Consider the following 21,129-nt stretch of genomic DNA (forward strand, 5'->3'; position numbering starts at 1 on the left):
ATCTCAAAAAATATTAATTATTTAATTTAAACTTTCAAATATTTTAAAATTTTAAATTGACCCTTCAAATTTTATCACCATATTCCGCCACTGATGAGTCAATTAACTTTTTTTTTTAACAGTAGATGCATTTCATATATTGAAAAAATCAATTGGGCTGTTATGAAAAAGCCATATTAATAAATCAATGTGTAAAATTACAAGATTTTTTGTTAATAATCAGGTATAGATAGAGGGAATACGTCTAGAAAATTTTAAATTATCATATATTATCGTTAATAATTAATATTATTAGTTTTAGCAGAAACAGACAAAACAGATGAAAACAAGGGTGAAAACAAAGAAAATGAAATGGAAACTAAAGAAGAGAGACACGTGGCAGATAACAGCAATACAAGTCACATCGTTGGCTGCACTAAATCGTCCTCCGTTACTGCTCTTTTTATAGCAATGCGGGCCCCACCCTCCCCTTTCTCTCTGTCTCTCCTTCTATTTATTTTCCTCGAAAATCTTTTTTATTTTCTCATCAACCAAACACCCGCGTCTCCCTAAACTCTCCACCACCACAACCATATTTCATATCAATATATACATATATAAATTATAAAAAGGGAGAATGAAATAATGGTGGGATTAAGCGTAGTTTTGGAAAAACAAAATAGTGGTACTAATATAATTAGTAAAAAGAACCCACAAGTTATCAGCAAAACAAGCATGCTAATCACCACCATCACCGGCGGCAGCGGCGGCGGCGGCGGAGGCAAAGTTTCTTTTGTAAATTCCCAGTCAAACTACGCAGTTTCTCCTTTTCTTCAGCAATGCTTCCTTTGCAAACGAAAACTCTTACCTGCACAAGACATCTATATGTACCAGTAAGTTGTTTTTATTTCCTTTTTCTCCTCCTGATGTTTTATTTTTTTCCCCAGATTTTTGCTTTGACTGATCTGGGTTTTGTTTTGTGTTTTTGGTAGAGGAGATAGGGGCTTTTGCAGTGTGGAGTGTAGGTGCAGGCAAATTCTGATTTTTGGTAGAGGAGATAGGGGCTTTTGCAGTGTGGAGTGTAGGTGCAGGCAAATTATGATGGACGAAGAAGAGACATTAAAGAAAGAAAAGTGTTCTTTTGCAGCCATGAAACCTTCTTCCTCTTCTTCTTCAGCTGTTCGTCGCCGCCATGAAAGTGGAAGAAGCTGAGGCGGCGGTTCTGGTTATTGAAAAACAAAAAACGAGCCGCCATGAACGGAAGAAGAATGGTTTTTGTTTGGTTTTGTTGTTAAAACTGTTGTGTTTCCTAATGTTATGTTTTGCTAATTTTGTAATGAAAATGTTTAATCTTCTGTCTTTTTGGTTCACTGTTCCTGGAATCAAGGTAAATGTATTTTGGATTGCTCACTTCTCTATTTAGATATATATATATATATTGTTTTTAATATAATATAAACTTTATTTTTAATATATATTTTTTAAATAATTTAAGATAATATTTATTTAGAATTTTTTTAATTTATTTACAATTGACTCAATTATTTGAAATCAATTTTTTTTTTAAAATAATATTTTTTTAACTACTAAAATCACTTAATATATTTTATTATATTTTTAAGTTTATTAGTGAATTTAGTAAAATATTATTATTTTATGTATTGATAGTGAGAAAATTATAAATAATTAGGATCACATATTGTATGAATATATTTTATTTAGAGTTTATAATTTAAGATTATATATTTTAGATTTTATGATTTGATATTTAAATTCAAGGTTTAAAAAAATAAAAAAAATGTTAAGATTTAGTAGTTAAAGTCATTTAAATATGCTAAATAACATTCAAATAATCATAAATATAAGATTATTCCTGCATTAACATCACGTTTAATAATAATACTAAATTTAATCATTTCCTGTATAAAAATTAAGAAATTCTATAAACCGAATTATTAAATATTAATTTACTTCATTTGTGTGATATCGTTTTTTATTGGGACAATCAATGAGTGTTTGTTGTGTACCAAAACGACAATGTTTCATAACTGTTGTTTTGTGGTGAGAGGGAATGAAGATTTAGTACGTTTAGTCAGACAAACAATGTTTCTAGTCCCTATAAGAAAACATACTTCTATTTGCCATTAAGGACTTCATTTTTGCTGTATTTCTTCTAATAACCCTTCAATTTCTACTATTTTAAGAATTAATTCCCAAAATAAGATTATTCAGGTTGAAAGAACTTATTATATCAAATAGTAATCATGTTTATGAAATTAAAAAAAAATAATATGAAAAATGGAAATGATATAAACATTTTGAGTAAAATAAAAGTCATGAATTGGTGAGAAAGGTTAGGTGACAAAATTGAATACATGGAAGAATGACTGAAAAAAAAAGTTAGGAATTAGGACAATAGTCCATAGAATCTTATACTTTCCTATGGGCCACTGTCCATATTTTTGAAAAATAATAATAAAATATAAAAAGTATCATTAATAAAGAAATATGATAAAATTTATATAACAATATTATTAATTAACGTGTCTAAATTTATATAAAATAGATCATATAAATACAATTATAGTGTACGAATCAAAGGTATATTTGGTATAATCATTGATATCTAATCAATTAATCGATTAATTTGAATAGAATATTAAAGAGACGAGGACAACCTAATTTCCTCAATCAAAGGTGTATTTGATAAACTATTGAAAAAGAAAATCTTTAATTATTTAATTTTTTTGTGTTGAATAAGATACGTAATGGATAGCTACTTATCACTTAATATTAAAAATATTAAGATTAATATATCAATAGTTAACTGATTCAGTGAGGTAAACAACTAATTGAAAATTTAAACTTGGGTAAACTACATAGTTTGTCACTAATGTTTGAGCCAAGTTTCGTTTCCTCACTGAAGTTTTAAAAATTATAAATCGGTCACTAACGTTATTGATTGGTTACAAACTACTCACTCCACGTTAACAGTCGTTAAGAGGCGTGATAGAAATATAATTGGCACGTTAATTGCTTACGTAGATTGAATTGACTAGGTTGACCGCCACATTGGAGAACCATTGGGATCACTTAATTGGGTAAATTATTATAAATACACTTTAAATTATTATTTTTTTATTTTTTTATAATAATTAAAATATCTAAAATACCTAAAACCCTATCCCAACCCCCATTCCCTTCCATCCCCTTTTACTTTCTGAACTCAGTTGTGCAACTCCATTTTGCGACGATATGCAAGCTGAAAACCTTGCCTTGCCTCGATCGTTCGTAACTACATATGTCGGTGAGAACAACTGAAAAGCATGCCTTGAAAGCTCGTATTCCAGTGAGAACAACTGAAAAGCATGCCTTCAAAGCTCGTCGTCGTTGATGAAAGGCTTCTTCATTAGAAAAGATTTCAGAGAATTGACACCCTCCTCTAAGTAGTTCTCTCTCTTTCCTTCTCAAACATACTTAAAATTTTTCCATTTCACTCAACAATGGAAGTTGGCTTGAGTTTCTTTGTGCGTGTTATAGGTAAAGGCTCAGAACATCTATATATATATATCATGGCAGCCTAAAGTGTTTTTGTTCATGCATGCAATATTATCTCGGTTCTGCTTTTTCTTTCTCCTATGTAAGATTAAACAATTGGACGTTATGTTTCTCTGATTCTTCATTCGCGACGTTATGTTACTCCTTGTCGCCACTGTTAACGGCTTTGGCATCTTCGTCGAAGCTGTTTATGTCATTCTGTTCCTCGTTTATGCTCCGAAGAACATGAGGGTAATTGGAGTTAACTTGAGAGAACAAACCCTGATTTTGGATAAGTTTTAGGTTTGTGGTATTTTCTTGTGGTGCAGGTTAAGACAGGGATTTTGGTAGGGATAGTGGATGTGGGTTTTCTTGCAGCTGCCATTGTTGTGACTCAGTTGGCATTGGAAGGGGAAACTCGGATTGGAGCAATAGGGTCCATGCGTTGTGGTCTTAACATCATCATGTATGGCTCCCCTCTAGCTGCCATGGTATGAACTTTTCAGACTTGGACCTCCGTCTTTTTGTAGATTATTCTACTGTGTCAAATTTTTCTGAATCCGACGGATTTTGACTTGACTCTATTCAATACGATCGTTATTAAAATATTAAGATTTAGGGTTTTAAGATATATGTTTAAAAATCTTAGACCTTGTCCAAAATATTAGTATAATTTTCTTATGTATATTTATTGGGACGGAGCCATGTAGGCCCCCAAAAAAATATTTACCATTAAAAATATATGGATAAATATATATTTAGGCCTTTAGATTTTGATTTTGTCCCCATTTTCTATAGTTAATTATACTTGACCCAATGACCTAAAATTCTTTAGGTCCCTACTTTACCAAATAAAAAATATATATTCATGTCGAATCAGATCATATGTAAATTTTTACCCTAAAATTCAAGTTAAATTTTAAATTTATTAAGATATCTCTAAACTCGGATCGAGTCTGATTCAGATAAAGAATATAAACTTCTTGGAATTGAAAAACACCCGACTCATTTCTATCCTTAAAGTCAGATTTCTATTACACAACATGATGATACTCGGTGCATATTTGTATAACAGAAACGAAACATAGTTGTCTAATAGAAATCAAACATAGACATGTTTTAAAAGTTATTGTGCAATTAGATTTAATTGTAATTAGATATAATAATATAATCGTGATGTGTTTGATAATTATCTTAATTTATAAATTATGCTGAACTAAATGGAATTAGATGTCTTTAATTATATTATTCGATTCTTATCAGATTTTGTTATTTCAGAAAATGGTGGCGAGAAGCAAAAGTGTGAAGTACATGCCATTTTCCCTCTCCTTTCTCCTTTGCTTGAATGGAGGGATTTGGACTTTCTATGCTTTGCTTGTGCATGATTTCTTCCTTGGGGTAACATTTCTATTATCTATAATTTTTCAATTATCAAAATAATCTTTGAATATTAAAATAAATAAAATTTTTGCCTTTGAGTCAATTTTTTAGGATAAAGTATATTAAAAGGTACTGAACTATATTTAAATAATTATTTTTATCACTAAAATTTTAAAAAAATTATGAAATGATTATTAAATTTATCGAACTGTTATAGAATAATCACCGTGACATTATAATAAGTGCAAAAGTTTAATAAACTTAATGATCACTTTGCAACAAATTGGTAAATTTAATGATTATTTTATATCAATTTAATAAATTTAATGATCATTTTGTAATTTTATAAGTTCAAAAACGAAATCAATCATTTGAGCAAAGTTTATAATCTTTAGGGTGTTCAAAATCGGGTACCCGTATTTTCGGGTACTCAGAATTTTTGGGTACCAAAATGTCAGCTTGTCTCGGCCCATTACATCAGGGTACCTGTAAGTCAAGTACCCGTAAAACCCGGTTATCCATATTTCCGGGTCACGAATACCCATTTCATAATTTTTTTAATTTTTTCTTTAAATTATATTATTTAAAAAATTATATAAAAAATTTAAAAATTAAAGGTCTATAATATATAATTCACACATAAAATTTAAAAATTCAAATTACATAAAAAATATTGAAAATTAAAATAAAATGCATAATTAAATTTCAAAGGTTTCTAAGTTAAAATAAATATTTTAAAAAATAATTATATTTAATATGGAATAATTAAAGAAATTAAGAATTTAGAATGTTATGGTGGTAAATTTTAAGAAATTAGAAATTTAGAATGTTAGAGTGAAATAATTTGAGAATTATAAATAAAAAATTAATATATAATAAAAATGATATATATATATATATATATATATATATATATAATAAACCGGGTACGGATCGGTGGTTACCCAGTTAAGCAACATTTTGTGACCTTGGCTCGACCTTGAAACCCAAAATATTTAGCAGGTCGGGTACCCGACCCAAAAAATCATGAATTTTTAATATAAATACTTGTTATTTTTTAATCGGGTCGGCATATTAGATATTTTTTAACACCCCTAATCTTCAGTGTCTTTTTATTTATAAAGGATCATATAGTGACTTATGAATTCATAAAGATACCCTAATATTTGCCTAATTATCTATCTTATTGTTTGCTTATAGGTACCAAATGGGATAGGTTCCCTACCTGTAACCGCTCAGCTTTTGCTCTTTGCCATTTACAAAAATGCAAAGCCATCAAGCAAAAATACCACGACACAAGGATCAATGAACAAGGGTGGCAAAAGGAGCCCCTTATACCCCCCTTGCACTTGTCACAAAACCATGCTATCTCACTCGAAAACGATCATATTCGATACGAATATATACGGTATGTATCCAACATAAATATATTAAAAATTAAATATTTGAACTCATAAACATACTCTCACGTCCGTACATAAGACAAGTAAAATATAATATATGCTAAAATCCAAAAATGTTTTATCTAATGATAATGTAATAATAAGTATGGCTATTAAGCCGTTGCGCCATCTCCGACAAGAACTGTCTTTGGGTTACCAAAGATTCTTTGCCTGAAATCATTCACCATTAATGGAAGCCCCTTGCGTAGGGAAATGGTGGGTTCCCAACCAAGAAGCTGTTTGGCCTTTGAGATGTCCGGTTTCCTCTTGTGTGGATCATCTTCTGTGTTCGGTCTGAACTCTATCTTTGCATTCGGATCTATTACTTCCTGTACCACCTGCATCGACAATATCGAACTACCCTTAGCGGAGTTGTCCCTGTATACGTCCGACACAAAGTAATCTGTCGGTCGGGTTTTTTTTTTCTTACCTCGGCGAGCTCAAGCATGGTGAATTCGCCGGGGTTTCCGAGATTGAAAGGACCTACGTGATCACCTTCCATCAACCGTATTAGGCCCTCCACCTAGCATGTACATAAATATAAGTTGCATTATTAAGTAAATCAGATGATGAATTTTAAGGCACGGTAAATGTTATGTGAGACAAGTTTCTTTACTAGGTCCGAAACATATTGGAAACTCCTGGTTTGCTTTCCATCACCATAGACAGTCATCGGCTCCTTCCTCAATGCTTGGGCTACAAAGTTGCTGACAACCCGACCATCATCGATGCACATTCGCGGACCGTACGTGTTAAAAATCCGAGCGATTCTCACCTGCCGGATCAAGTTGAATAGTTTATCTTGTTCCGGTTCTTACACTCGAACTCGAATCTGAGCTTCAAAGAATATGATACAAACCTCAATGCCAAGGCTTCTATGGTAGTCCATGGTCAAGGTCTCCGCAGTCCGTTTGCCCTCGTCGTAGCAACTCCGCACACCTTTCGATGTATCGAAACGTGTTAAACAATTTTTTCGAGTTATTTCAGATTTCAGTTTTTTTTTCGTGTGTGTATATAAAGAGAGAGAGGGAATGAACTAACCGATGGGATTGACATTGCCCCAATAGGTCTCAACCTGGGGATGCTGCAAAGGATCACCATAGACCTCACTGGTGCTGGTTAGCAAGAAACGGGCACCAACTCTTTTTGCAAGCCCTAGCATGTTCAATGTTCCCACCACATTGGTCTTGTGGATCCATCCCAACAATCAAGGATTCCAAATTCCACCACACATTGATCTAAATTCAAAATAATTGAAGTAAAAACTATCACAGACAGAAAAATTTTAACAACATAGTTCACTTACATGCTCTAGACTCTAAACCTACTCAACTCACTCTACTGATAAGTTTTATATAGGGTAAAGTACATGTTTAATACCTCAACCATCACTTTTGTTTCGTTTTGGTCATCCAACTATTTTTTGTTTCAAAATCATACCTAACGTTATATTTTAGTTTCATTTTGATCATCCGCCGTTAAAAAATTAACAATGACGATGATGTGTCACCATAATATAAAATCACATCATTGTTGCATTTTTTTAAGTGTCACATTAATAGTTCTGTTACTTTTTTAATGACGTTGATCAAAATGAAATTAAATCGTAACATTATGTATGATTTTGAAAAAAAATTAATAGTTGAGTGACTAAAACGAAACAAAAGTGATAGTTGTGATACTAAACGTGTAGTTTATCCTTTAATATTATGTTAAATGCTAATAAAGATAATATGAACATGAAAGAGAAGGATATAATGGTCTTGACAGGATTGAACTTGTAATGAACGGGGGAAGCAGGGCAAGCCAAGTGATAGATTTGATCAACTTCCAACAGAATGGGTTCCACAACATCATGTCTGATCAGCTCAAACCTCGGATTCCCAAAATGATGCATAAGATTCTCTTTCCGTCCGGTGAAGAAATTATCGACGACGATCACGCTATCGCCCCTCGCGATCAGACGGTCCACAAGGTGGCTCCCCACGAACCCAGCTCCACCGGTAACCACAATCCTCAGGTTCTTCTTCCTCACCCCCAACGGAACTTTCCCGGCCACGTTCCTCCCACGAACCCTCGCTGTAATCTTCGTAAAGCAGTCTCCGAGTCACAGAACTCGACTCGGACCGCGAGATTAACCCGCCGCCGCTCGACGACGTCCACACGGGGAACGAGTTGAAAACAGGGCGGCGATGGCGATCCCGACGAGAACGAAGAAGAAACTCTGTTTCTGAGCCATGTAACGGAATGGGGTTGAGGGATTGGTACGTGGAGTTAGAGTTGGAGATTGTGGTTTCTGGTTTCTGTGAATCAGTTCGGACGCCATTATTTTTTGTTTTGGTGATAAAAAAGAAGAGGGGGAGGCGGTGGGATTGAATTTAAAACTGGGTTTGATGGCTTTGATTTTGGATCGAATTTGAATGATTCCACGAGAGAGAAAAAGGGGAGCATTTGTTGCAGTTCGCCGGTTCTGTAGGGTTTCTTTGCATGAAAATTGGCGCCGGATAATCGCTCTCCACCATTGTAGTTTGTCGGTGCGAGTGAAGCTTTTGTTTGGTAATTACATTCAACTGTCATTACCAATGTTATTATTTCAATATATCAGATTGATTAAAAGGAAAAACAACTAGGTGAAACTACGGTTTCAGTCCCTCTACTAATTTAAATTTAAGACTCAGTCCCTTTTTTTAGTTCAATTGTAATTCGTTAAAATACATCAAACTAAAATTTAAAATTTTATGTATATAATTATACAAAGTTAAATTTCATGAATGACATTAGACGTTTATTAAAGGTGCATATATAATTTTTAAGATTTAACCCTTATTTTCCTATTTAAAATTAAAATATCAAAGACATTATAAAAATAGACCGGATTATTTACATTAAAAATTAGACCGACGTTTTACATGCTTGAACCGCCAGGAATGGCTTTAGAATTTATAATAATCTTAGCAATGAACACCAAAATAGGGTCAATGGATGTATTATTATCATCCAGGTGCATTAATCTAGGAACCATCCATAGCTGTTTTGTTTCCTAAGCAACGGTTTATCATAATAATTAACAAAAGGTCGTCCTAATCTTACATCACCGGGATAAAGGTACATTTTAACAAAACAAAGATCAAGTCACCAACCGGACGAGAACCGACATGTGCAGCTAGAATCAGCGGATGTCCTTCGGTGGTTTGAAGTTAAGAGGATGAGTTTGTTCAGTTGCAGTTTCGTCTTCTTTCCACATTTTAATGGCCTTGTCTGCTTCACAGCTAACCAGTCTCGTACCGGTTACATCGTACGAGAGAGCGTACATACCGGCTTCGCTATCCAATGAGCCTGTGATAAAAGCAACCCGTTGTGTTAATCATCCTCCCATTGCCACGATCGACATGAGCTTGCGGAAAAAGAATCCGGAAAAAAACGTACCAGGCTGTACAATTGTCTGAGCTTGCTGGAAATTGTGACCACTCCTCCAATCCCAAAACCACAAACTTCCATTGTCATTTAACAATTTGCATGGTAAAACATTAGAAGCCATACTTGCATATTTAGGGCTAACAAAGAGGCATGTGCAAGAATTTTTATAAGTACCTCTGGTAGCCATTATGCCGTCCTCATTGACAGCCATGGTGTTTAATTATAGTCTTCTGCTGAGAGCTGCTCCGGAACACAAACAACGATAGTTCGTTAAAAATACGAATAAGCACATGTCCGGAGTTCAAGCATGGAAGTAAAATGGCTTTCACTTGCAGCATATTGTGTAAGAATTCTCCCTTAGGAAGACTGAATTTCTTAATGTTGTTAGCTGATGCGGATGCAAAAGAGTGACTGATACAGAAAAGTTGAGAAACATTTAAAACCACGGAATAGCTTTGTTTTCCGCGTAAATTAATAAATTGGATGTAGAGGCACGTATTCTTTCGGATGTGGTGCCATTGCTCGCACGGACTTCTTATGGTGTGTTAGAGTTGACATCGTTTTGCCTGGAAATTAAACAACCAATATGTAATAAAGGGAACAAAAAGATGAGAAATATAGAAAGGAAAAAGAAAACGTTACATAAGTTTCAATTTACCATATCTAAGATCCCAGAATTTTATCGTTGTATCGTGAGAGTGGGTAACAACTTGTGGATCCTGTAAGAGGAGATGCAGAAGTTACATTACTCAACAATTTAACAATTTCTCGTGTTAAAGGAATTGGGAAGAAAAGAAAGATCTTACCGACTTATTTTGTGGGTAATATGTAAATTTTCATGCAAGTCTCAATTGTGTCTTAGGTATACTCTGACCCTAGATTGGAGAACCACCCTTTTATCTAAATTTTTAAAAAAAAGAAGAAAAAAAGAAATGTTACCTTGTAATATGTTTTTTTCTAAATAATATTTCAATGTATTTGAGTATATATATTTACAATGGTGGATCTAAAAATTTATGAATGTTGTTCAAAATTTTAATATACTTTTCCTAAAAATAATGGAAATGCAAAAAAAAAAAAAATCTATTTTCATTAATATATTAAACTAAATTTCATATTTTCCCCCTAAAGTAATGGGGGATGCACTTGGCCCCCTAGGGGGCTTAGTGCATCTGCACCTGTATATTTATATATTTTATCATGCCCGTCCAGCTCAGTTGGTAAAGCGCAAGGTTCTTAATCTTGTGGTCGTGGGATCGAGTCTCACGGTGGGCAATTCATAATTCTGACTGTCGAAGGTCTCACATGGAAGCTGCTCTCAACCTGGCGTTGGGGGCAGCCTATTATCCTACCTCTCCATTACCCCATTACATATGAGAATATGGTCAGCTAATTTTAGTTGTTGTTAATCGAATTAATTTTAATCATTAAGCATTTTATAACTTTGATTTTATTGTATTTTTAATATTTATTAAATAAAATTTCAAAAAAATAGCTTCAAAAAATGATTATGATTTTAAGCTCGACCAAGGACATTTTTTTCATAGTACCACAAGAGAGAAAATTGTATGAAATTATATTATCCGGAGATTATTTTTATATCTTTAAATGGAAATGTTGAATATAAATATTAGACTCAAATATTTTATGAAAAATTAAAAAAAAAAATCACATGCTTACTTACATGAAATTAGGGGTGAAGAAAATCCTATTCATTTGAAAAATCATTTTTTTAATTTTGAGTTGAGTTATTTCAGTCAATTCGAATTATTGAGTCAGTTTTTTAGTTCGAGATAAGTTGAAATTTAAAAATTTTGATCAAGTATTTTGACAGTTTTGCAATTTGGTCTATAATTTCCTTATTTCTTCGATTTATTCTTCATTTTAAGTATATTTTTATCAAATTTGAACCACATACTCTTAATCATCGTAGAACACCTGCGTACTCTCAATTCTTCCTTTTGTTAACAATTTTTTTTTAATTTAGTCCGTCATAAACGCTTTAAGAAAAGAAATAAAGTCCAAAGTTTATTTGAACACAAACAATAGATAAAAACAATGGATTAAGAACGATAGGGAAAATAAAAATGTTATTGCTATAACGAGTAGCAGGCCGGTCCAATGAGTTTTAATGTCCTATGCGAGATAATAATTTTATGCCCTATAATAGACAAACGCTGTGAAGAATGAAGGTAAGATATGTGAATTTGGAAAAAACGCTGACGATTGTTTGATTGGGAATTTGAGTTTTGGCAAAATTTTCTAACCCTAATAACCAACACATCAAGAGTTTTAGTGAGTATAGACTGCTTGAGGTGGGTAGGTAACTCTTCTGGCTTCTACATGCCCAAATATTTTTGTTTAAAAGTAGCATCGGTTGGAGCTAATGCAGATAGACTGTGGAGGTTAGTTTGGTCAGGTTTGGCTCCTCAAAAGGTGTAATCGTTTATGTGGAGAGCTGTTCAAGAACGCATTCCTGTCTGGTCTGAGTTGTTGAAGCATGGTGTAAGTGTGCAAGCATCGGCTATTTGCGTATTATATAAAAACAGCCTGAAAATAGTTAAACCTTTATTCTGCCACTGAAGTTTCATAGAGGATTTGGCAGTTCTGGTGCGTGTTTCGGTTTGTTATCTCTGAGTCCCTGGAAAATTTTCTTATCATGTGGGAACAAGTGCCGATCAAACTGTCTCTTCGTACACTCTGACAGCTTGCTTTTTTCTGCCAATGCATAACCCATTTGGCTTTTCTGCAATGAAGCAACCTTCAATAATAAACGGTGTGATGTTTTCCAAGTAATTGACATTGTTGTACTAAGGATTGACACATGGGCTAAAAGCAATTGGCCGAATTCGATTCTGTCGATTAGTGAGTTCACTATAAGTCATCCAGCATCTTCACTTCTAAAACATATTTCCAGCACCAATAGACCCAGCTTTGGCTCCTGGTCTGCTCCTAGCAAATAAATTCAAAATTAATGTCGATGCAGCCGTTGAAGGATGTGTAAGCAAGGCCGGCATTGGGGGTATTCTTCTTGATCTCAACGGTGCGACTCTTATTCGCTTCTCAAGATCGAATGGAGTGTCAAATCCAGCGGAGGCGGAATTGACTGCAATATTAGAAGCATGGCAGATTTATTCCTACACAAGGTGGGCTGGTCACAATATTAGAAACTGATGCCCCGGCCCTACATGCTGCCCTAGGCCGTCGCCCATCAGACACATGTATTGGGCCGGCCCTGACGAGTAGTACAAAAGCTAAACTGCCAATAAAAATGCCATTCAAATATTCCCTTGCGATAATTCTCACACCTAGTTTCGAGAAAGCATCTGTTTCAGCCTCATTAAGAACATTGAACATAATCCCAAGGCATTTGACTGGAGAGTTCAGTATTTATTGTTTTGAGTTGATTAAACTTTTTATGCCTATAAATAGAGTAGATAATCGAATTTGAAATGAAGTTTATTCTCAACATTTTTAAGTTAAGTCGAATCAGATGTAGGCATTTAGGCACTCTAACTGAGGGTACTGTGATCGAAAGCTATTGTAATCTCAATCAGAGTCTGCTTGGATCAGTTAGAGGGTACTGTGATCGAAAGCTATTGTAATCTTAATTAGAGTGTTTGGATCACGAGAAGAATCCTTATGATGCTATCACTAGTTCCTTTCTTAAAAAATATACTTCTAAAAGAATCTAAATAACGACTGCAAGATGATGTGCGAGTGTGATAGGTCAAGACTCGAGCTCTTATGCTCGATGGCGGTGGCAGTTTCAGGCACAGTCCAGCATTGCCTGAACTCTCGGACTATGACACAAGCCAAGCATGTGACAGGTTATTTGTTGATAAATTGGTGCTTAACGTTCATTCCTTTTGTCTTTAGTAATGCAGTCTTCATTGTTCACCCCAGCTTTAACGTTCACATGGTTCTTATTTCTCTTCCTAATAATGATTCCGCTGAAGCTACTGAAACCCATCATATAGTCTCCTGCTATATGATTTAGACCATGCTCGATGCATATCTGGCTTCAGGCATAGTTTATGATCTTACAAGACCTCTGTTTTCAACAGCAAGCCCTATTTGTCAGTTGTTTATCTGAGTTCTATCTTTGCTCAAGTGTAGCACAAATGCTACAAAGATAAGGCCCTATGATATAAGCTGTGGAGGGATCAGATTATAGTGTTAACTATAAGAATCCCCAAAGAAAGGCAGATGAACAGGGAACGAGTGAACTAAAAGTGAAGGTGGTAAATTGATGATTACTGCCATATTCATGGGACAAAGAGAAGGCATCAATCGATGATTGACCTCATCCGGTCACACTCAAAGTCTTCACAGAGAGAACAACAAGTAACAAAATTTCCACAAAAACTAAAACTAATCAAAGGAAAGGTGAAGATCATTTGAATAAATCATATTCATATGCATAATGCCTACAAGATCTCATGGAAGATCCAAGATATGGTTCTAAAAGAAGTATAGACAATCAGAGAATGACATCCCCATAAATCAATCAGAATGAAAAAAAAAAGAAACAATCTTGAAGACCATTTTGGTTCGACTTATGTTTATGCCAACTATCCTCCTATGGGCACACTGACCATACTAGGTACAAACAGCAGTGTAGTATCTCATCACGTTAGCAAAAGAGAAGTTTTATCACCTAGATGTATCCAGGGAAGCCTCATTAGCACCTTGGCATACAATCCAAACCGGTCCAGAACCATCTCAACAAATGATCAATTATGGCAAAAGAACGCTCTTGAAGTTGACAACATGTGAGTGACTGAGTTCCTTGCTCATCAACCTAACATCTTGCTGATGCTCTAGCAGAATCTAGCCATATCCCCTGTTCATTCAGAAAATTTATCATGGGTTAAAACCCATTAAATAAAACCACATGATACAGAAGACATAAGGGCCAACATTTTGTAGCTAAAATTACCTTCATGCAAGTCCAAGATTTTGTAGTTGATTACAGTGTGGGGTTGGCAAATCCTTATTCCAACGGCGCTTATGGCGTTCTACATGGCAATATCGCCACAGCATATGTTTGTAATCCTTAATGACATTATCCTCAATATTAGCTCTAGCAGCAGTTCCTTGGGGAAAGTTCACATCGAAGGTTGATGATTTGACAAAAAATTCCACTCCATATTTCTCGGTAGTCTTAGGAATCTGATAGGAGTAATTCCTTAACAAAGAGTAATCAGGCTCAGAACTGGGTAGATAAGCAAGCAGGAAAATCAACAAAATCGGCAACATCTGAATAAGAAGCAATAAATTAGGTCCTCCTCTATGCTGCTCCTCCCTCTGTTGATGACCACCCATTCCTCTTGTCCTGTAAACATGTGCTGACCTAAACATGTCTCCCTGACCAAAAAATGACCTAAATATCTCATCAGGATCAAAATCATCATCAAACAAATCATTCCCATGTCTTCTCCGTCTCTGTCTCACATTATTCCGCTGATTGTACTCAAATTCATCAACCAAACCAACTCGATCATACTGCCTCCTCGAATCATCGTCGCTTAAACACTTAAATGCCTTGCACACCTTCTTAAACGCTTCCTCAGACCCCGGAGCCTTATTCTTATCCGGATGAACTTTCAAGGACAACTTCTTATACGCCCTCCTGATTTCATCAACAGTGCAATTCTTTTCCACACCAAGAATCGAATAATAGTCACTGTTTCTCTTAATCTGCCTGATCAACAGAACATGTTCCCCGGTATAACTTTTCTCCCCATCCAACTTAGACGACCCGCCTTTATTCTCATCTCTTAAAACACACTTTTCGTCAACAGAAGAAACCGGGGCCGACCCAGAATCGAGATTTTCACAAGCATCCAAAAGCTTATCGACAGATAAAGTACGGTTCAGGCGTTGAGCGATTCTAATGAATTTGAGCGCACGCTGTTTGTTACCAGAAGCAATTCCTTCTTCAGCAATGCGAACACATCTTAAAGCCTCGTCTTTATTGCTATCCATAACACCGAATTCCTCTAAATCCAAAACCCTAAATTAGCTGAATGAAAATTCACAAACTTCGCATAGAAACAAAAAATCCAAAATAGAACACCTAAATCAAAGGAAAATGCAGATTACGGAAGTGAAAAATTCAGCAAAAAGAATTCGCATAAAGTGTAAAGTTAATTCAAATTCAAAGAAACTCACCATCGAAATTGGAAGGAGAATGAGAGAGATGGGATTTACTTAGAATTCAACTGAATGACATTAATGACCCGGGTTTGACTTTTATACCTTACGGAACTCGAATGATAACATGCCACGTCAGTTTCAATGACGATTTATAAAGTAGAAGATCTAAGCTAATGGTTTTTTTTTCCTCTCTCGATTTTTCATCTTAGAACCAAACCGGATCAATCCGTCCATTCGGTTAAACAGAAGAACTATTTTATTATTTTAAAAATGATGAATGATTTAATAGTAATAAGATTTAATTTTTATATTTAATTTATATAATATAAATATTTATTATTAATTAATCATTTTTATTAAGATAAATAAAAGTAAGTTATATTCAAATAAAATAATATTTGATGTTTTGATTTTTTTGGGCGAAATTACTAGGATATTTTATTTAGGTTTTTATATTTTAAAATATTGCAATATATATATTTTTATTTTTCAATTTATTGTAATAGTTATCGTAAAAGTGTCCATTTATATTCGATCAATTATTCAATTTTATTGTTTATTTTTTAATTAAAAATTCAAGCATAATGAAATCAATTTGTAAATCATCCTTTTTCTGATCATATTTTTAGTTGTTCCTTGAGTTATTCACAACTTATTTAAGAATGAGTAAAAGTTGACTTCAATTAAAATTAATATTCTTTTTAATTTTTAGTTGAGTTAAATTAAAATTTTGATTTAAATTTTAAATTTAATTTTTTGTTGAATTTATAAAGTTAAAATAATTGAAAAATAAAAAATAAAACATTTAATTAAGTAATTCAATTATTTTATGATTTAAGTCATGGTTTCTTTATTTCATCGATTATTCCTTCGTTTTAAATCTATTTTTGATCAAATTTAAACTACACGTTCCTCGATCACCGTAGAATATCCTTATAACTACAATTAATTTTTAACAAAATAAATCTTATTTCTGTCAGTTTATCACTTAAAATTTTATTTTATTCAATATGATCTTTCAAATGCAACTCTTTAAAATTTCTTTGTTTTTATCAATTTATTCTCTCCTTTATATTCCCATAAATATTTTATCTTTACTTTTTCTTTAAAAATAATATTATAAACATATAGTTTTAGATGGTGTTTGATTTATCAAATAACATTATAATTCTTATTTAAATATGAATATATATAATATAATTAGAGAATGTCTAAATTAAAATCAATTAGTACTATAATATTATAAATAATTATATTCAAATTTAAATAGTAATTCAAATAAATATATTTAAATTCAGCAAAAACCAACTTATCTAAGTGGTTAAAAGAATCGTTGTTGTTCCTAGAGGTCTTGGGTTCGAGCACCAGCGACTGTAGCAGGATGATTGAGCAGTCAATGTCAAATGATTGAGAATATTTAGAACAAATACTACTTTGTAATCACCTTAGTTAATCACAAACTAAGTAAAGTTAATTCAATTTAAATTCAGTTGAATTCTCAAACCAACTCAAAGAAGTTAATAATAATATACGAATAAGAATAATAAACTAATATTTATAAATTTGATTAATTTTAAAAAATTAATTCGAGTTAATTAAATACTCATCCATAATACTAAGCAAACTTGTTTAAGACCCAAACCTAAAAACCCAAACCCTCGCTTATAAATATGCCTATTGTCCCCATCATTTTCTCTTCTCTAAAGCTATCTTCCGCGTATCGTTAGTGACGAATATCTCCACTTTGAAGATGATTTATGTTCCAACTAATCGTTATTTTGTAATTGTATTGTGATGATAATTACATTGCACGTTACACTGTAACTGTGCTATATTTTTTTTTGTAATTTTTTATTTTTATTATTATATGTAGAAAATAGTATTAGATGAATTATTTTAAAGAGATGCTAAATAGTAGAGATGAGGTTGGAGATGCTCGCTTTACTCACCATTGCCTTTTCCCACCGCCATACCTAAGTTTCCTTGCTTCTCGCTTCGATTTCTCAAAGAGAGAAGCTGAAATCATGTTGGTTTACCAAGATCTCATTACCGGTAATTGTTTTTCCTGCAATATTTCTTCAATCTCGACTTGCTTTTCACTGCTTTGTATCGTTTTCTTTTCTTGTTCGGTTTCGTGATCTTTTTCGTGTTGTTATTAGATATATGTTTAGTTCTTATTTGGTTATATTTCGGTGTAGATTTAATCAGTGACAAAATTAGAAACCCCAACAGAACTTCAGATTTTATCCATCGGGTCTAGAATTCAGATGTTTTAAGCAGAAAGAAGTACTGATCTTTTATTATGCATCTTAAAGATGTCTTGGAGTCGTGTCGATGTAAGTGTGATGAATGAACTTTTATTTGATTGATCTTTCATCATTGAGCTTAAGGTTATTTGATTTGGTTGGATTTTTGTTGATGCAAGTGTGTTGGACTTTGTTCGATCTAGTTGAGTTGAACAAAAGTTTTAGGTTTTTATAATGGGAAATTGAATTTAATCTCAATTATGTTTTTTTTGCTATTTTCATTGGGTTGTGCAAGGAACTGTTAATGTTGACATTGGTGCCAATCCTTCTGCTGAAGGTGCAGAAGAGGATGAGGGTGTTGATGATCAAGCTGTGAAGGTTGTTGACATTGTCGACACTCTTAGGCTTCAGGTTAGTCGGTTTTACTCTTCAAATTATATTCACGATTTCTAACATTTTGAGTTTGAACTTGAAGAATGTATTCCAATGCCTCTTGCAGGAGCAACCTCCTTTTTACAAGAAGCAGTTCATTGCCTACATAAAGAAGTTCATAAAAAACTTGACACCCAGATTGGACGCCGAGAAGCAAGAAAGCTTTAAGAAAAACATCGAGGGAGCAACCAAGTATTTGCTTGGGAAACTGAAGGACCGTCAATTGTGAGTTGCATCTTACCATTACTGTTCCTTCTGTCTTTCAGCAAATTCTTTTTCGGTATTTAGGATGCCAAAACTATGGAATGTATCTTGCAGTTTTGTCGGAGAGAGCATGCACGACGACGGATGTGTGGTGTTTGGTTACTGTAAGGAGGGTGCTACTGACCCAACATTGTTGTACCTGGCTTATGCATTGAAGGAGATCAAGTGCTGAGGTTTGAAGAACCAAGTACTTACCAAAGTTTTAGTATTTTTTATTGTTTCTGGGATGGAATATTTTTTATGGTGCGACTGATAATAACTTGGACCCTTTAGTCCTTAATTTTGAAAGTTAATAAAAGAAATCCATCGAACTACGAAGGGAGGGGTTCAATGTTAAATCTTTAACTCTTATTTTTTTAATTAAAGAATGATAAAAAATAAATTAATATTTGATCAATGCCTTCTCCTTTTCTCTTGTATAGATAACTAGAAAAAAGTGATTTTTTTAATCATAACTCATATTATAGTATTTTTAAGTAGAGGTGTGCAAATCCGGGTACTCGGGTTATTGGGTACCGATTATTGGGTACCCGTAATATTCGAGTAGGTAATTTCTCGGCCCGAGTCCCGACCTAGATGTTGTGGGTACCCGTATTTCAGGTATCTGATATCCGTTTTTTTTATTTTCAAATTATTAATTTTAAAAAATATATATACAAATTTAAATATTCGAAACTTCGAATTACATACTCTAACATCTGAACATAAAATTTAAAAGTTCGAATTACAAAATCTAATAATTCATAATATAAATAATTCATTATATATATATATATATTATATATTTATATATATATAAACTAACGTGTATTCGGGTAACTAGGTACCTGGAAAATTTCAATTTTGTGATCCGGGCTTGACCCGGGAAATGTCGGGTTGATTCCGGGTAAATTTTTAAGAAATTATTCGTTTTTTAGGTCCGGATCGGTGGGTCTTCGGATCGAGTCAACGGGTTGGATAATTTTGCATACCCTTATTTTTAACACCCAATAGAGGGGTGAATTCACGAGATAATGTTCTCGAACTTTTTTATTCACGAGATAATGCACATCCCAGATTAATTGCTGAAATGGGGTGAATTCTACAGCGACCTTGGAGGTCGCCATGGCATCCGGGCGACCTTGGAGGTCGCCATGGCATCCGGGCGACCTTGGAGGTCGCCATGGCATCCGAGCGACCTGTGTGGTGTTTTGCAAAGGAGCAGGTGTAGGTCGCCATGCAATCAAATAGTATTGGAGCATGCATGGGGGAGTTGTGGGATGCATGTTGTGCATGGGACGTGGGAATTGTGCATGGGCCATGCACGTCGAACGGTGTAGGTCGCCATGGAGTCACGGCGTGGTAGGTAGGTCGCCATGGAGTCTCGGCGACCAAGCTCTGGGAGATTCCTGTAGCTGCATGCATGCGTTGCATCATAGCTGGGAGATTCCTGCATCCGTAGCTGCATGTGTTGCATCCATAGTTGCGTTATTGCAGCGTTAATTTAGCTGCCAAGTGCAGCAAATATTATTGTTCAATTGCAGCCTTTCAATGCTCAATAGTTATACGATGCAATGCTAATATTATTTGCTTCAACACAAATTTAATGACTCTGTCCAACGCTCAGTGCTTTATAAAGGATATGGGGTTTAGGGTAGAAGCACAAGCAGAACCAGAAGCATAAGCACATAATAAACTTTGCCGAGAGAAAAGAAAAAGAAAGAAGAGGCTCAAAACATAGTTCGTGAGGTAATTTTTTATTGTTTAATTTAGTTTATATGAAATATTAGTTTGTTAGTTTCGGTTTAGGGTAAAACTAAAATCTAGTTAATAGTTTGTTAGTATAATTATTAGTTTGTAGTTAAGTTATATATATTAGTTTATTAGTTTAAGTTATATATTATATATATAAAAAAATTAGTTAATTAGTTTTGTTTAAGTTATTAAATATAAAAAATATTAATAATTTGTTAGTGTCTTTAAACGTAATTAGGTTGTTCGTTGAAGTTGAAGTTATATTATAAAAAAATTAATTAGTGCTTAATTAGTTTGTTATTTTAACTAAGTTATATTATAATAAAGAAATAGTTTATATATATTAGTTTAAAAAAATTAATTAGTGCTTAATTAGTTTGTTATTTTAACTAAGTTATATTATATAAAGAATAGTTTATAGTTTAAGGTATATTATAATATATTAGATTATATAAAATTAATTTGTGGGAGCTATTGTTGTTTAAATAAATATTTTGTTTACACATACAGGACATTATTTCACAACATTTGCCCAC

The 21,129-nt window shown here is 33.5% G+C and overlaps 4 protein-coding genes and 2 pseudogenes across 5 annotated transcripts; 3 read left to right on the forward strand and 3 right to left on the reverse strand.

Moving 5' to 3' along the window:
- The first annotated feature begins 516 nt into the window (after positions 1-516).
- Positions 517-1,334, forward strand: LOC120114959 (FCS-Like Zinc finger 15-like). Of its 2 annotated transcripts, none has more exons than XM_039135722.1 (2): positions 517-872; positions 1,032-1,334. In XM_039135722.1, exons 1-2 carry the CDS (start codon positions 625-627, stop codon positions 1,189-1,191), a joined length of 408 nt encoding a protein of 135 aa, XP_038991653.1. In that variant the 5' UTR covers positions 517-624; the 3' UTR covers positions 1,192-1,334. The 2 variants fall into 2 exon arrangements, 1 of the variants encoding a protein (XP_038991653.1); XR_005515443.1 differs by lacking the exon at positions 1,032-1,334 and adding an exon at positions 972-1,022 and having other exon boundaries at positions 726-872.
- Positions 1,335-3,672: 2,338 nt separating this feature from the next.
- LOC120115042 lies at positions 3,673-6,353 on the forward strand (annotated as a pseudogene).
- Positions 6,354-6,392: 39 nt separating this feature from the next.
- Positions 6,393-8,699, reverse strand: LOC120114957 (annotated as a pseudogene).
- A 542-nt stretch (positions 8,700-9,241) lies between these two features.
- On the reverse strand, positions 9,242-9,908 carry LOC120114960 (protein pleiotropic regulatory locus 1-like). The gene is made up of 2 exons (XM_039135723.1): positions 9,765-9,908; positions 9,242-9,674 (listed from the first exon to the last, which is right to left on the reverse strand). Exons 1-2 carry the CDS (start codon positions 9,874-9,876, stop codon positions 9,508-9,510), a joined length of 279 nt encoding a protein of 92 aa, XP_038991654.1. The 5' UTR covers positions 9,877-9,908; the 3' UTR covers positions 9,242-9,507.
- Positions 9,909-14,154: 4,246 nt separating this feature from the next.
- Positions 14,155-15,903, reverse strand: LOC120114958 (chaperone protein dnaJ 49-like). Its single transcript, XM_039135721.1, has 2 exons — positions 14,698-15,903; positions 14,155-14,601 (listed from the first exon to the last, which is right to left on the reverse strand). The coding sequence occupies exon 1, from the start codon at positions 15,744-15,746 to the stop codon at positions 14,700-14,702; it is 1,047 nt and encodes a 348-aa protein (XP_038991652.1). The 5' UTR covers positions 15,747-15,903; the 3' UTR covers positions 14,155-14,601; positions 14,698-14,699.
- Positions 15,904-17,821: 1,918 nt separating this feature from the next.
- LOC120115043 (translationally-controlled tumor protein homolog) lies at positions 17,822-19,046 on the forward strand. Its single transcript, XM_039135813.1, has 4 exons — positions 17,822-17,969; positions 18,438-18,574; positions 18,663-18,820; positions 18,914-19,046. Exons 1-4 carry the CDS (start codon positions 17,822-17,824, stop codon positions 19,029-19,031), a joined length of 561 nt encoding a protein of 186 aa, XP_038991744.1. The 3' UTR covers positions 19,032-19,046.
- The last annotated feature ends 2,083 nt before the right edge of the window (positions 19,047-21,129 follow it).

This window comes from Hibiscus syriacus, unplaced genomic scaffold (assembly GCF_006381635.1).
Source record: "Hibiscus syriacus cultivar Baekdansim isolate YM2019G1 unplaced genomic scaffold, ASM638163v2 tig00110257_pilon, whole genome shotgun sequence".
In the NCBI taxonomy this organism is placed as follows: Eukaryota; Viridiplantae; Streptophyta; class Magnoliopsida; order Malvales; family Malvaceae; genus Hibiscus; species Hibiscus syriacus.

What these genes read in the sequence shown, in the direction of transcription:
- LOC120114959 (XM_039135722.1), top strand. Translation starts at nt 625, where the DNA reads ATGGTGGGATTAAGCGTAGTTTTGGAAAAACAAAATAGTGGTACTAAT. An exon ending in CAAGACATCTATATGTACCA is followed by an intron (nt 873 to 1,031) that starts GTAAGTTGTTTT and finishes GATTTTTGGTAG; the next exon opens with AGGAGATAGGGGCTTTTGCA.
- LOC120114960 (XM_039135723.1), bottom strand. Translation starts at nt 9,876, where the DNA reads ATGGCTTCTAATGTTTTACCATGCAAATTGTTAAATGACAATGGAAGT. An exon ending in TCAGACAATTGTACAGCCTG is followed by an intron (nt 9,675 to 9,764) that starts GTACGTTTTTTT and finishes CTTTTATCACAG; the next exon opens with GCTCATTGGATAGCGAAGCC.
- LOC120114958 (XM_039135721.1), bottom strand. Translation starts at nt 15,746, where the DNA reads ATGGATAGCAATAAAGACGAGGCTTTAAGATGTGTTCGCATTGCTGAA.
- LOC120115043 (XM_039135813.1), top strand. Translation starts at nt 17,822, where the DNA reads ATGCTAAATAGTAGAGATGAGGTTGGAGATGCTCGCTTTACTCACCAT. An exon ending in TTACCAAGATCTCATTACCG is followed by an intron (nt 17,970 to 18,437) that starts GTAATTGTTTTT and finishes GTTTTTTTTGCT; the next exon opens with ATTTTCATTGGGTTGTGCAA. An exon ending in TCGACACTCTTAGGCTTCAG is followed by an intron (nt 18,575 to 18,662) that starts GTTAGTCGGTTT and finishes TGCCTCTTGCAG; the next exon opens with GAGCAACCTCCTTTTTACAA.